Source organism: Kogia breviceps, chromosome 2, assembly GCF_026419965.1.
Source record: "Kogia breviceps isolate mKogBre1 chromosome 2, mKogBre1 haplotype 1, whole genome shotgun sequence".
NCBI classification, from domain to species: Eukaryota; Metazoa; Chordata; class Mammalia; order Artiodactyla; family Physeteridae; genus Kogia; species Kogia breviceps.
The window spans coordinates 128,986,460-129,003,178 of record NC_081311.1 but is presented as its reverse complement, the minus strand read 5'-3'; the positions used below and the strand labels follow the sequence as shown (position 1 = coordinate 129,003,178).

The following is a 16,719-nucleotide window of genomic DNA, read 5'->3' as shown; positions in this document are numbered from 1 at the left end:
ACACTGAAACGTGTGAAGAAGGCAGATATAAGAAAGGGTGAATGCCAAGTAGGTGACCTAATGGTAAAGCATCCTTTCCTGAGGAACTTAAATCACACTGGGCTTAAGTTTCATGATTTATTCAATGAACACTGAGCAGGGTGCCTGCCTACTGAGCCCCAGGCACTGTGCCAGGGCTGCGGTGAGCTTTAGCACCTCATAGGAGGCTAATACAGGCACAGAGGAATAGTTATGAGAGTTTGGATGAAGAGAGATGACTTTCCTGGAGAACTGTGGGAAAGGCTGTACGAATGCGTTAGCACTTAGCTGGGGGCATCAAGAATACATGAGAGGGCTTCCCTGGTGGCGCAGTAGTTAAGAACCTGCCTGCCAATGCAGGGGACATGGGTTCGAGCCCTGGTCCGGGAAGATCCCACATGCGCAGAGCTACTAAGCCTGTGCACCACAACTACTGAGCCTGCGAGCCACAACTACTGAGTCCACGTGCCGCAACTACTGAAGCCTAGTTGCTCTGCAACAAGAGAAGCCACTGCAATGAGAAGCCCACGCACCACAACAAAGAGTAACCCCCGCTCGCTGTAACTAGAGAAAGCCTGCGTGCAGCAAGGAAGATCAAACACAGCCAATAAATAAATAAATAAATAAATAAATAAATAAATAAATAAATAAATAAATAAATAAAGAATACATGAGAATCCAACATGAGATGGGAGTAGGGCAATCAAAGTGGATCAATTATCATTCCAACCAGAGTTCACTAACTAAAGAAACCCACCTTACTCATTACCGTTAAGATTCCATAATAGATTCCTGTCTTGCTGCCTGGCCTCTCTTCTTTCTGACTTTCACCCTACACTATCAGGACAACTGCTTCCAACTACAGCAATGTGTTTCAACCTGTCTCCTTTACAGACCTAATGAAGGTGACACTCATCATCACCTGGTTCCCAGTTCTCCACAATCAAATGCCAGCTTTACTCTTCCAACCTCGTAAGCCACTAGGTCCTTTTTAGTACACATCCTAGAAACTACCAAGCCTCTTGGAACTCCAGTACCGCAGTGCAAGATCATACACACTTCTGTGCGTACTTTCCCTCTTTCTCTGGTCAGCCCGGTTTCCATTTCTGCAGGATCCACTCACTCACTCGACATTGTCTGACTGAGCCCCAGTGCCATGCCAGGCGCTAAGCTGGGCACTGAGATCCAGACACAAAGCCCCAAATCATTGACACTATTACTCATAATATGTATTTTACTAACAGATTTTTAACGAACCTATGGATTTAGCTAATTCAAACTATATAACCCTAAAATTATTTAATACTTTAAAACATTTACTACAGAAAATAATCTAACAGCCATGCATATATCAACACCCCCTTGTTTAACAGATATCAATATTAATATTTTTTGTTATGTTTGTTCCAGATGGCAGTCTTAAATAAAATGTTACAGATTTGGCTAAAGCTGAATTCCTGATAGCTTCCTCCTCCCCCTTGTCCCTAGTGGTACCACTATCTTAAAGTGGTGTCATCCTGAAATATTTTTTATACTTCTACTAGAGATGCACTGATTCGTAAACAAAATCAAACACTATTTAAATTCAGTATTATGTATATTTTAAAATATTCATAAAGATAACCTATACCTATTCTTTTGCAACTTGTAGTTTTCACTCAAAAGTCTGTTCTGCAAAGATGTCCATGTTGATACATGTAGTTATTTCATTTTAATGGCTCTTGAGTTTACTTATCCACAGTTTATTTCCCATTTCTATCCTGATTCAAATTTTTCACTTTTGCAAATAATGTTACATTAAGCATCTTTGTACCTGTCTTCCTGTGCATACCTGTCAGATTTTCTCCAATGATATCAAGTTCTTAAAGTTTTAAATCTTTAAATCTTGCTCTCCTGCTTGCTGATTCTTACTCATCCTTGAGTTTTTTTTTTTTGCGGTGCACGGGCCTCTCACCATTGTGGCCTCTCTCGTTGCGGAGCCTAGGCACAGGCTCAGCGGCCATGGCTCATGGGCCCAGCCGCTCTGCGGCATATGGGATCCTCCCGGACCGGGGCACGAACCCGTGTCCCCTGCATCGGCAGGCGGACTCTCAACCACTGCGCCACCAGGGAAGTCCCATTCTTGAGTATCTTTGACTTGAGTTTTCTATTATCTGATTGTGAGCTCATCTTTGGTGATGTCAGTTTCTCAGCTGGGTATTCCTGAACAATGCGTACAGTTACATTTGGGCTCCAGACCCACATGCCGTACAAGCCTGGGGTTGTCCAAGGGTGCAGCTTTTGAGGGTCATGGCTTAATGCAGTGTTCCCAAGTTCAAGTCTACCACCATGAGCACATAAGGCCTCACTCTTTGGTCCCTGCAGGGGTATTAAACCTAAGACTCCAGTGCTTTGTTGGGGGCTTGACAGTGCCCAGGCCTCCTGCACTGGCAGCTCAAATGCTTGTGGCTCTGGCTTTTGGTTCTCTATTTCTAGTACCTGGGGATTTTCCTTTCTCTTTTGCCATTTCCTCTGGGTATTGACTTGTATTATTGACATATCAAGTATCTCTAGGAGTTTACTGAGAAAAGTTCTATGTTCGTTTAATTGGCAAAACGGTCAGAATAAATGCCTTAACTGAATTCTTTAAATACTGATTTTTCTAATAGTGTAAAATAATATTTGAAAAAATCTGGAAATATATAACACCACATTATTTAGCTTGTGAACTGCTCTTTTTGGTGCTAAACATACAGATATCCTTTTAAAAAACTGGGTAAAATTAAAACAAATTTTTGTTTTGACAATTTTAACTTTCTTGATAAATTATCTAATTGAGGAGTACAAAGCTAGAGTTAGAAATTTTTGATTTGTAATTTTACACCTTGCTTATAAGTTCTCTTCCTATTAAAAACTGCCTGAATGTCTTAAAAATGATCACATAATTTGTTATCTGTGTTTTGAACATTTTCTTAATCTTATTTGCATGCTTTATGCCATACTAAACATACTAACGTGCATAACTGTTAAGGGTCAAAGATTAAAAAATTCATGACAATACAATTTTATCTGCCTAATAATTTTAAATTCATAGCAATCAGCTGGGAAAGACAAACTACAGACAGCACTGTATTCACCAAGAAGGAATTTTTGGCTATGAATAATAGAAGATACTGAGAAATACAAAAATTATGATGTTAGAAACAACTGAAAGACAAGTTACTATGGGCACACACCTACTTAGGATTAAACAAACTAAGCTTAAAAATGCAAGCAACAGATGTATTTTATGGTAGGCTTTATTGGAATATGTAAATACTAAGAAAGAAACCCACAGATTGCATAAGTAGTGATTTCACCATTTGGAGTTGTGGCAGTAATTTTTATTCTAATGATATTTTAAATAGCATAAGAGGCTATTTAAATATAAAATACTTGTGATTAAATGTGCTTTTTCCCAGTAATATACTGGTTTTGCATTTACTATATATTTTTTTAAATTAATTTTTATTGGTGTATAGTTGCTTTACAATGTTGTGTTAGTTTCTACCATACAGCAAAATGAATCAGCTATACGTATACATATATCCCCTCTTTTTTGGATTTCCTTCCCATTTAGGTCACCACAGTGCACTAAGTAGAGTTCCCTGTGCTATACAGTAGGTTCTCATTAGTTATCTATTTTATACATAGTATCAGTAGTGTATATAGGTCAATCCCAATATCCCAATTCGTCCCACCCTTCTTCCCCTCTTGGTATCCATACATTTGTTCTCTACATTTGTGTCTCTATTTCTGCTTTGCAAATAAGATCATCTATGCCATTTTTCTACATTCCACATATATGCATTAATATACGATATTTGTTTTTCTCTTTCCGACTTATTTCGCATTTACTATATTTGAATACACAATTATTTCATATAGTAATTATTTCGTATAGTACTTTTCCAGAGTTCTAGAAAACTCCAAGTAAACTGAATGCGTTTTTCAAAGCTAGATAAATGTTATCACTTAGAAATATCTGTTAGTTAAAAAAAATCAATATCAGGTTTTCAAAGCAATTAGCTTTGCCAAATAATTAGCAATTAATTGTTGAAAACATTCATTAACTTTGTCTACATATAAGAAATCAGATTTCTAAAGGTAGCATAGTAGCTTTTGCTAGAGAGGCATACCAGTGCTGTATAAAACACTTCAAGCACCGGATTGAAAGATAATCAATATTACAAGAGGTTTCTCAAAATTAGAATAAATTGGCATTTTTGGTATCAATTTCAGGAAGGCCAGTTAACAGTGACAACACTGAAAGCATCATTTGCTGCATCTAGGACAACTTAATAAGGTGTGACTTGAAGGCGTGTAAGAAAATAAGAGCCATCGGCCCTGTACCTGGTGCTGGCGATGCTTGGTGATTCTGCTCCAAGCCTACATCTTTCTAGCTGACTGGCAACAATCTGCCTTTCCACCTCCAGTTCTCGGGTTAGTCGCTGAAACTGAAGCTCCTGTGATTCAAGGAAACAGAAGGCATATAAGGCACCAGGTTTGCTTAGGTAGATACATGAATTCATGTACGTCACAGGAAACACAGGAACATGCCCGTAATGTAACACTACAGTGTGGCCTTACAAGATTAGGGTTTTGAATAGAACTGTGGGCCTAAACAACCTACTAATTTGTAGCTTTTACAAACTTAAAGGCACTAGAATATATGTCTTCGTTTGAAACTGAAAACATGTAGACCTTTATTTGGCCTTTTTTGTTGGTGGTGGTGGTGGTTCTAAATGAGGTCTTCAAACAGTACTTTTGCTCCAGTGATGTATTAAAGTAAGGTTTGCAGAGTCCTCACTCGATGTGCCTGCATTAGAGGCACACCAACCAATTGTTAGCACAGCATTTAAAAAAAAAAGAAGTAAATTCCTGTGACGAGAATCACTTGACCATATTTGATATAAAGCCTTTCCATTGTTAAGAAAAAAAATCATTACAATCCCACAAAAAAGTCTTGCTATATTTATCTATAATACACATTTTTTCCTATTGTCATAAATGCATTCATGTGTCACTGCATGAAGGGACAAGAGAAAAAATAATGAAAACGTCTGAGCCATAGTATAGAATTTAAAATTGTATTAAAAAGCTGGAAAGATTGTGTCAAGAAATTATATTCTACATTCTACGATGCATCATGAAGGCCAATATTCTATTCTAGGAGAAATGTTTTAACATTATTTGTACTTATCTCATCATTATCTTGACAGGATTTTAATAAATAGAAAGCAGGCTATGTCATAAAATATCTATAAATCAAATCAAGTATACTCTAAAGGCTTTAAGCCACAAGTAACATCTCCAGTAACACCTCAAGCTCCCTTGTGCCATATTAACTCCTTACAAGTCTACTCAAAGCAAATGCTGAACTGTAAGTGGTTTAATTGGACACTGACTCCTGGTTCAAAATACCAGACAGATGAACCCTAAGTCTAGGAGCTAATCAGAAATAAACTACCTTAGTTTTGTTTATAATAATAATATTGACAACATAATATTATTTATGACAATGTGTATTTGCCATACAAACAAAAATAAAAAGCAATTTAATTGAAAAGTGTATTAACTCCCTGTGGAATCAGGCAAATGTGCAGTTACTTGACAGCATTGGCCGTGGAAATTCTACAAACTATTCCTAGAATAATTCTTAAGAAACAGTCCGTGAACTCATTATTGCTTTCTGATATTGACAGTCCTTTTCTAGTGAGCCCAGTTGGTATGGGCGTATAGGGCAGTGCCTGAATGAATAATAGTTGGCCCAATAATGCTGTACAATAGGATCATAATGAGTAAGTGGGACACTGCCTACATCTGCTTAACAATTCCTAGACCACAGGCTTTCGATAAGTGTTCGGCAACAAAAGACCAGATAGATAATAATTGCACAACGTTCAGTACCAGGCTAAGATCACTGATTTTAAGGACAAATAGTATTATGTTTACTTCACACTTAATCTTTCTTTGTCCTTAAACAGCATCATAGTTTTTGTGATACGCTTCCATTCTTTCAATTATTTTACTCAATTGTCTTATTATACACATCTTTTCCTGGAAGACTGGCTGCTTGGATCAAGCTGGGCCAGGAAAGGACCATCTGTGAATCTCAAAATATTCCCGAAGCTATCACATAACTTTTGTGTTCTCAGTTCAGTGGCTACTAGGGATTGAGGGCTGGAGGGTTTTCTTCATTTTGGGATAGCCAAAAGTTACCGGGGTAGGACTGAGGCATGTTTCAAATTAGAACATTAAAAAAATTTCCATTCATAGAAAAAAATACATTTTAGTGGATTTTTAAAATCATATTTGTAGCTGCCTATGGCCTTTTGAGCATCCTTTCAAGGAAATGGTTGGGAAATTTCCTGCTTGAAGGCACAAGTTGGAACTTAATGTCCCATAAGTCCTTCCCTTAGAAGCAGAGACAGACGACTTTGGCTCTGCCGAGATGACAGACTGTGACTTGGATGCTGAAAGCAAGATGCTGACGTCAGAAAATATGAAGCTCGTTTTCTCTTTTTTCTTTCACCTTCTTGCTGTACTCCCTGCAGTAGGACTCAAGGTCAAGTTTCTAACATGGAAATGACCTCCACGCAAACTATGTTTATACTTGGTGGCAGTGGCAGTGTTTACTTGATTTGGACACTGTTCCTGGGAGTTTAGTCTCAAGGTTTGTTCTCCAGTCCTGGCAGCAAACGTGGGAATTCACTAATAACCACCTAATAAGCGCTTTTTTCCCCCTGCATAATTAGTCATGTCAGTCTCTTCTTTTTTCAACTAGAAACTCTGACTGACATACCGCTAGAAACCATTTACAGTTGTCAAGTTGCTAGAAGAGCCTCTGTACCCACGGTGCAGCTACATTTTTTTAGAAGTTGGGTAATTCCTTTAACACGCATATGAAATGAATAAAATCTACACTGTATTCCTCCTGGCTGTGGAGCCCATAATATTGAACATCACTGGCTACTTTTATCAAAACCATTTTAGCCATTATTTGCCCACACTTCTCATAAGTATGACATCATTAAAGCCCCCAAAGCAGACTCTAAGGAAGCTGTAAAGCATGGAATCTGTAAAGGTTGTCTAATACCTGTGGATATTTACAAGTTTTATATATATATATATATATGCTTTATTATAAAATTATTATTACTTCTACAGAATATAAATAAAACCCCCACATGTGACTGGCACCAAGATGAATGAGTAGGATATAAATATTTGACAATTCTGTCTCTACTGGCTTCTTAGACTGACTGACAAGGAAGACAGTATTACACAGTCATATAAAAACACATCTAATGATTTCCAAAATAACACTCATTAAGATGATTATGCTGTGACACCATCTATAAATTTTAATATTTTATCCTCTAAACATAGTGTGTGAAGGCTGATCTTTACTGCAGCATCCCAAACTGGGCATCTAAATTATAGGGGGATCCTTTGAGAAGAGCAAGGAAATAATGTTAAAAGCATTTGCCAATGATTAGTACATGACAATTTTCTCTTAAATTCTGTCAAACAAGACCATAATCAAGTTTAGAAAGAAAGCCAAGCCTACTAACATGCTATAAATGTGGAGTCAGTTCACATGCGTTTGGAAGCTTTTGTTTATATTTACCTCATCTCTCTCAGGTAAGTATATTGATAAATATTCTCTGAAAGTCAAGGGAATAGAAGGAAACAAAGATTCACTTGTATGATCTTGTATGGTAGACAGAAATGCACGGCCCAAGGAGGCCCAAGGAAGGACTCAATACCCCAGTGGTCAGCACCTTCAGATGCAGAGAATCTCCTTGACCAAGGAAGTTGTACCCTTCTGGGCAGGCTGCATGCAGCCACTGATTGAAATGAGAATATAAAAGCCGGGTCCAGATTTGCTTCATAGCTTTCCATGGGCTTGACTGCCTGGCATGGTATTTGGACCTCTCCCCTGCCCAAGCCTGCTTTTCCTTGCCTTCACATCCACAAGTGCTGATCTATAATAAACATTCTGCATGCAAAACTCCACTCCAGTTGGGAACCCAACCTGCGACAGTATTGCTTTTGGATTCCTTTTATATAATGATAGAAGTTTTCTCTCACTCCTAATTTTTCAATACTGTGAGATGCTTTAAATGTACTGAAAAAGTATAAACAATAATACAATGAGCTTTGGCAAAGCTGATCCAGCTCTAGCAAATCTTACTATTTTGCTACATTTGCTTCAGGTTTTTTGAGTAATAAAATATTACAGATAAAATGGAATCCCCTGGTATCTTCTTCCTGGATCTTATTTCTCTCTCTTCTTCCCTCTCCAGAAGAAACCATTATCTTGAATTTGGTGTTTAATATTCACATGAATATTTTGTATTCTTACTACTCCATATATACACATCCATAAATAATATATAGTATTGTTTTGCATATTCATACAATTTATATCAATGGTATACTACACCCAGTGCTCTGCAGATTGGTTTTATTATAATAGGATTTTGAGATTTATCAGTATCAGTACACATAGATCTAGTTCATTTATTTCCATTGCTCAACAGTATTCTATTGTAAGACTACAGCACAATATATTTATATGTTCTCATAATGATGAGCCCTTGGGTTGTTTCCAATTTTGTGCAATTATAAGCGTACTGCAAAATAAGCATCGCTGTATAAATCATCTTGTGCACATGTGCCAGACCTCTCCAGTAGAGACGTAGACGTGGAATTGTTGGGTTGAAGGCTACGCATATCTTCAAGTTTACTTGATAACAATTATCAAATTACCTTCCAAAGTAGTTGTACCAATTTACATTCCAGTCAGCAGTGTATGAGAGCTCCAGTTTCTGTACATTTTCACTGATACCGATTTGCATTTTGGGGCTTAAATTTCCTTCCTTCCTTCCTTCCTCCCTCCCTCCCCTACTTCCCTCCCTCCCTCTTTCCTTCCTTCTCTCCCTCCCTTCCTTCCTTTCTTTCTTTGTAATCTGATAGGCATGGGGTTCTACCTTGCATTTATTTTATTTTGTATTTCCTTGCTAACCAACATCTTTTCATACGTTTATTGGCCATAGGTACCCTCTCTCACAGATATCATAAACTCTCAGGGGGATACTTTCCCCCTTCTACCAGCACCCAAGCTTGTCCTCTTCTGGGGGACAGGTTTCTCAACACCCTTGTACTAATGCTGTAGCTCTGTAAAGTTTTATGTTTGGGCAAGGGATATCCCATTAGACTCCCCATCTTGGGCAGCCCTCAAAGGGCACATGGCATTTGACATCGAATGGCATGCTCAAGATCACCTAGGTCTGACACATACTTACAAGGTGGAAGCCAGGTTTACTGCTTACTTAGCTTAGGAGTCTCACTTTCATTTTGGTTTTTGTTTCTGTGAGTACTTTACTTCCTTGGCAGCTCAGCCTTGCTTTTTAAAAGACGATTTAAATACTTTATTCAGTATACATATTTCGTTTCTTTCAGTGGGGAGACTGGTTAGGGTATTGAATATGCCAGAAATGGGAGTCTCCACAGCTTTTTCATATTTTCTCTTAATTTCTCTGAGAATTTCTCAGTATTTCTTTCAATTCACTATTTCTCTGTTTGCCTTGTAAAGGGTTTATCGCATCTATTCTTCACTTTTTTCCAGTGGCAACATTTTCCATTTCTGAGACTTCTAGTTGGGTCTTCTTCATATCCACCTGTCCCCGCTGCTCATTTGCAGTGAAACCTCTACCCTTACCTAAACTCCAGGTACCTCAGTCCTAAATGAGACCTTAAACTGGTGATTCAGTGTTTCTTTTAAACAGAAATAATACTGCATACCTAGTCATGTCTCCTGCCACTGGCTTCCAAAAGCCCAGGAAGCTTTCAGCATTAGGTCCTTCCACTCCCATCTCCTTCAATAAGCAGGAAGCGCTCCATCCCAGACCTCAGCTTCAAGGACTCTGGTGCTGGCACTAAAAACAGGGCATACTTTACCCTCTTGTGGCCTCCTAGCCCCTCTCACCTTCATTAAATCCTCACTGATGGCCAGTAGTGACATATCTCCTGACCCTTTCCAACTGTGCCCTATGGAAGCCTCGTTCCAGTTTGCAAATTCTCTGTTTATAAACTCTTCATCTTTTACTCAGAATATTCTCCATCTCAGGGTTACTAAGAAGACTCTCCACCTACAGACTTTAATTGAAATGTAGTTCTTTCCTGAAAATACTGCTTCTTCTGACCTCTCTCTGGTGAAGACTATGCATTCTTCACACATCACAGCTGAGGTGCTCCAGAGAAGGAACCTGGCCTTCCCCTGGTTCCTCACTACCTCTACTTATTAGCATGAAGTTGTATATAATATTCCTCACTGTCCTCCTGTCAGTAGAATCTGTAATCATATTCCCACTTACATTCTTTTTTAAAAAAAGATTTATTTATTTATTTATTGGGCTGCATCAGGTCTTAGTTGCAGCATGAGGGATCTTCGTTGGGGCATGTGGGATCTTTCATTGAGGCATGGTCTCTTTGTTGCAGTGCTCAGACTTCTCTCTAGTTGTGGTGTGCGGGTTTTCTCTTCTCTAGTTGTGGCACACGGTTCCAGGGCATGTGGGTTCTGTAGTTGTGGCACGCGGGCTCCAGAGCATGTGGGCTCTGTAGTTTGTGGCACGCGGGCTCTCTAGTTGAGGCGTGTGAGCTCAGCAGTTGTGGCACGCGGGCTTAGCTGCCCTGCAGCATGTGGAATCTTAGTTTACTGACCAGGGATCAAACTCGCATCCCCTGCATTGGAAGGTGGATTCTTTACCACTGGACCACCAGGGAAGTCTCGTCCACTTACATTCTTACATTAGTACACGGTGTTCCCTCTTTCCTTAGATGCTAGAAACAATTATTCTTCCAAACTTGTGCAAAAGCTCATTGGGGGTCATGCCATCCAACTACAGTTGCCCACTTGTATCACTAGCATCTATTTACTTCAGGTTGTTTTAACTGATTCAGTAATTCCGGAGTGACTACAATAGTTACTACCACTATGACGATGACAATTAAGAAACAGCAGTAGGCATTCCTATCAGGCCATTAGCGATGACACCCTCAACTTCCTGTCCCCACATTTATGTTAATCCTCAGTCCTCTTCCAGGCTTGGTAGAGGAGTGTCCCCTTCCTGTCTAAGGCCAGACTCTCCATGCCCTCTTGCCTCTTCCAGGATCTTGCTTCTCTTTCCTGAATCGTCAGTGTTTCCTCTCAGTTTAATGCTTAAATCTTCTCATCAGAAAACATCTTCTTCACCTCAGGACTCCTCAACCTCTGTTTCCTTCCCATCTGACCTGTATTACCTTTTAGTAAATGCTTCTCTTTAAATTGACTCCTTTTTAAGACAAGACAGTATTATCCTAGCATTAAATCATTGAAATCCTGGTTTCTAATGCTTTTATATAATGTTCTTAATATAAATTAAAATACATAATTTTTAAAGATGCTCGTTCATCTGTGTATTAAAAACCCATTCACATCACAGTACGTGTACAGCACACCAGGGGTCAACATACCTTTCCATGTTTATACATCTCAGCAGGAAAGTACTGAGTACTGGTTAGACTGAAAGAAGTAAACTGACAAGGTCATTATTTCATACAATCAGTGCTTAAGTAAGAAATAATTTTTATTTCAATCACTGTTGCTTAAAAACCTTCCAATAATAAATAATTTACCTTTCTAATTTAGTATGGTGAAAGAGTTTTATATCACTAAACGATCAATCATCACTGAATAATAATGTTAGATTTTTTTTGTGTGTGTGGTACGCGGGTCTCTCAATTTTGTGGCCTCTCCCTTTGCGGAGCACAGGCTCCGGATGCACAGGCTCAGAGGCCATGGCTCACAGACCCAGCGGCTCTGTGGCATGTGGGATCTTCCCAGACCGGGGCACGAACCCGTGTCCCCTGCATCGGCAGGCAGACTCTCAACCACTGTGCCACCAGGGAAGCCCAATAATGTTAGATTTTTAAGGTGCAGAGAATTTCACAGTATATATCTGGTATCAGCATATACTATAGCATTTTTTTCTCTTTTGCATGTTAAAAAGATGAGTAAATTATGGTCATGATCATATATTTGATGCTCTTGAGTCAGGCCTAGAGAACTACTTTAAAAATGAATATTTAAGAGCTAGTAAGAAATCCTCAAAGCATCCCAGATTCCATTCCCTAATCTAGGCTGATACCAAAACCAAAGCAGTCATATTTTCAAAGGGTCCCTGAACTCTCAACCTTAATAACCATCCACTAGTGCAGAGGTGATCAAATGTCCTGACCTTCTATCACAGTTTACTTAACAATTGACAATTCTTTATTAAGTCTACTTGGTAGTCACTAAAAACCATATATAATTAATTATAAAAATGCTAAGTATATGATGTTTAACCTCTCTGTACTGACCAGATCCTTTTGTTAAGAAGAAACATTGCTTTTCTCAATCAAACTGTGTTCTCAGATACCAGTGTCCCACTGTCCCATAGGGGTTTTAAACCTTCAAGCAGGTTTGTAAAATGCTGCCCAGAAGATTCCAAAACTTGGAGGTTCACAGTGACACTAGCAGAGTAAAAGTTTTCAGACGTCCACCAGTAGGATATCAGCTTACCTTTGTATAACCTAGCAATTCTTTGATTTATTGAAACTAACCACACTTTTTCTTTTTCAAGTAATAACTATTAACATCTCAAGAAACAATATTGTTTTGCAGAACACAACTTAGTCAACACTAAAAATTCAGCTCAGGGAATTCCCTGGTGGTCCAGTGGTTAGGACTCCGAGTTCTCACTGCTGAGGGCGTGGGTTCAATCCCCAGTTGGGGAACTAAGATCCCACAAGCCAAAATAAATAAATAAAAATAAAAATTCAGCTCATTTTCATTGTATTTTGGGATGATTGAACTAAGGGGTACTATCCTGTGTTCTACATTAAAAATATACCTTACATGCTGGAAAACAAAATTTTAATTACTTTGGTCAAGGCTGAATATTTACAAAGGGCCGGTCACCACAAAGGGTTAACCTTCAAATGGAAACTCCTGACCTCACACCACTCTGAAGAAAGGAAGGGAATGATTGTTAGGATGCTACTGCTGGATTAGTTGCTCTAATCTATGCCCACAGCTTTTTACATTTAGATCTTCTTTAAGATAACAGAAAAATATGAGACATAACCACCAATCTGATTTTTTGTTATACTAGTTAACATTCAAATAGGAGATGATCAACATTCAGATCTTTATTGTTTTATCCTACTATCAAACCACACAGGATTATACCAGGTTTTAGCTTTGATATCTATCCTTCAGTTTTAATGAAGCAGAGAGAATGGCAAAGCTTACCAGATGCTCTAAATCTATATTCTAAACCTCAGGCTCTTATCTGTAACTGTCACCAAAGCTCCTTTATTAGGAAATCAAAATGAAGAGAGGTTTACATTAAAACACACTAATGAAAGCTTTGCTTAGAGCCACATACAGAGAAGGCTGAGGCAAACAGGTAAAAGCTCAAGCCTTTCCTACAGCATCACGGATGGCTTCATAAAAACTTGTCTACCCACCAGTAGCTCACTGGCTCTTTAATCTCTTATCTGGCAGTCTCTGACCATTGCACGGGCCTGTGTAAACCAGTGATGTCCAAATCCACTATGTCTAATCAGATTCAAACTTTTCAATGGTAGTGAACTAATGGCAGTGAACTAAGCATTTTGATGGTAGTGAACTAATAAGCATCTCTACTTGAAGGATGAGCCATGGCTCACATCTAGCCATACTACCCCCTGCCTCCTGTGTTTTCTATTTCTCCACTGCAGTGGTCCTCAAAGCATGGGCCCTGAACCAGAAGCATCAGTATCACCTGGAAACTTCTTTGAACCAGAAGGGGTCAGGTCCAGCCACTGGTACTTGAACAGGACCTCCAGGAGATTCTCATGCACACAAAAGTTCCAGAATCACTAACCAAACAGAACCACCATTCCCCTTCTACTCAGACTCAAAATGCAAGTGTTTTCATCTTTGCATCATTTCCCCCTTTCTCTTATTCCCCATTTCTCACACGTTAAATGGCTTCCCAAATCCTGTCACTCAACCTCTCTACCACTATTGAATCCATTCCCACCACTACTACCCTAATTCGGACTCACATTAACTTTAGACTATTGTAATAACCCTGCACTAAGTCTTCTCCCCACCGTGGTGGTGAGGGGCCTTGACTCTGCTTTTCACATTTCTTCCAGATAAATCTGTTGAGGGTATAATACTACTCATCAATAATCTCTATCCTTTCCTGAGTGTTTCCTGGACTCTAGGCTCTCTGCTAAGCTTTAACAGGCATTACGTCATTAACTTCTTAGTCAGACTGCAAGGTAGTGAAGGTTACCCTCATTCACAGAGGGCTGACTTGACTGAAGTCATTCAAAACCAAGATTTGAATCACATCAGTCTGACTCCTAACCCCATGGTGTTAACCACCGCACACCATGCCCTTCACACCCAACCTGTAGTATGGTTACCACAGCCTTATTTTAAGACCCTCTGCAGTCTGCCCCAAATACCTTTTTTTCAGTCTCCTGCCACTCCCTTTCATGCACCTGGACAGAAGTACTCATACTTTCCTATACTTACCACTCAGAGATATTTCTCACCTTGTTCCATCCACCTGAAATATCACCCTCCCGTATGCCTACAGTCTTTTATCCAGCCCTTGGGTAAAGCACTTAGCCATTACATGTGCTCCATTTACTAAGCTGAATTCTCCTTAAAGAACAGTGAAATCTATATTTCATCCATCTAGCTTCTTACAAGACCAAGACAAGAAAATCCTGCTAATTCATTCTGGGTGAGTTTTACACAGTACACTTTATTTAGTATGTTATAATCGATCATATAAATTTTTAAATTGATTGATTCCTAAGTATTTTTACATAATGACAGGCATAATATATTATGGTTGATCCTTTATAAGGCTCTTAAAGCATTTCAAATGTAATAATAATCACACACTTACAACGTAGGTAAGGGAAATTAGAAAAATCAGTGGTACAAAAGGATTTTCTACCTTTAAAGTCACAGAGAGATATGAAGGCACAGCTGTAGCTAGAACCTGTGTTTCTCTAAATTTTGTTGACTGCTCTTTCAATAAATCAGCTTTATCAGGGATTTCATATTATTCATGGTGACATGGGCAAATAGGTTCTTTTTTTTTTTTTTTTGCTGTATGTGGGCCTCTCACTGTTGTGGCCTCTCCCGTTGCAGAGCACAGGCTCCGGACGCGCAGGCTCAGTGGCCATGGCTCACGGGCCTAGCTGCTCCGTGGCATGTGGGATCTTCCCGGACCGGGGCATGAACCCGTGTCCCCTGCATCGGCAGGCGGACTCTCTATCACTGCGCCACCAGGGAAGCCCAGGTTCTTTTTTTAAAAAAATAACATGCATAATTTCAGTGGCACAGTAGCTTAATGCTGTTACTATGACTTACTCCATGCCACTGCTTCCCCTCCCCTCACTTGCTTATACCCGTTTCCATCTGCCAAATTCCCTGATCTCTCAGGCGTCATACCCTGCCTCTCAGAAAATCAGGAGCTCCCCAGCCTTAGCATGACATTTTTGAAAACCTGTCCACCACTCCAAAGACACTTTAAATTATTAAACTAGAAATGCCTTCTTTTATTTCCATTTACCTTCTCTCCCAAAAGTAGAATGTGTGTGTGTATGAATATATGTGTGTGTAAATATAAATGCTAGATAAGTCTTCTGTTAGTTGAGGTTTTACTAACTTATGTTTACTAGTAGTCAAACAAATATTCAGTAAAAGAGCTACAACATGAAAAATGGATGCCTGGTATCAGTGTCAGTTGCAGTTGTCAGCGACAACTCCTGCCGTCATTTTCCAACACGGTAGGTATTTGGTAGAATTAACGTCAAAAACACAAAGGAGATTTCCCTTAAAATGTAATGTCTTGAATATCTGATTAGACATTTTTTAAAAAATTCATTAAGAAGTTATGAAAAATAATAATGACTTAACATTACTAATTTATCTGGTTTTCTAGTACCTAAATATTTCAAAATTAGTAAGACCAGCAATGCATATCACCGAATGTTAGATGTTTGAGAGCTAATTGACTGTGCAGATGACAATAATGCATATAAATCATTATTGCTGAAATGGAAAAGTGAGAGGAATAAATGACCAACCTCCCATTTCCTCCTCTGGACTAGTTGTTGCAAACACAACAAAGAATATGAAAAGGATAAGAGAAACAAAAACAAGACAAAATTTAATCTTCCTTTCATCAGTAGGTCTAATCAATAGTGCTAGGGAATAAGAGGCTAATTTTCAAAATGATTAATTTAAGGTTTGGTTAGGAACTTAATGAAGTGTGATGGGGAAAGAAAACAAATACTGTCTAGTGCAGGTAGCACTTGTCTTAGGATTATACTTTTTAAATTACTAGGCTTACTTCTACAGCTGTTCTTTCTGCTTTGCAGATATTTTAGGACTAAAGTGTGGGGAAGCGAGGAGGTAACTAGAATAAGAATTTACATTTATGAGCTGTGCCCTAGTCAGTTAAATGGTTCCCTGAGAAGTCTTGTTACCCAGCCCAAGAGGTATATGTGGTATTCAGTTGTTTTGCCTTTTTAACTTTTTGATTTTTACATTTTACCTGTATGGCTTCACTA

The 16,719-nt window shown here is 38.9% G+C and overlaps 1 protein-coding gene across 26 annotated transcripts in view; it reads right to left on the bottom strand.

The window, feature by feature from the left end:
• PKP4 (plakophilin 4) overlaps positions 1 to 16,719 on the bottom strand; it is a 269,659-nt gene that overhangs the window by 135,152 nt on the left and 117,788 nt on the right. For all 26 annotated transcript variants that reach the window (XM_067026069.1, XM_067026071.1, XM_067026072.1 and 23 more), the window contains one exon: positions 4,390 to 4,502. In XM_067026069.1, coding sequence (XP_066882170.1) covers positions 4,390 to 4,502 — 113 coding nt within the window. The remainder of the gene's footprint in view (positions 1 to 4,389; positions 4,503 to 16,719) is intronic.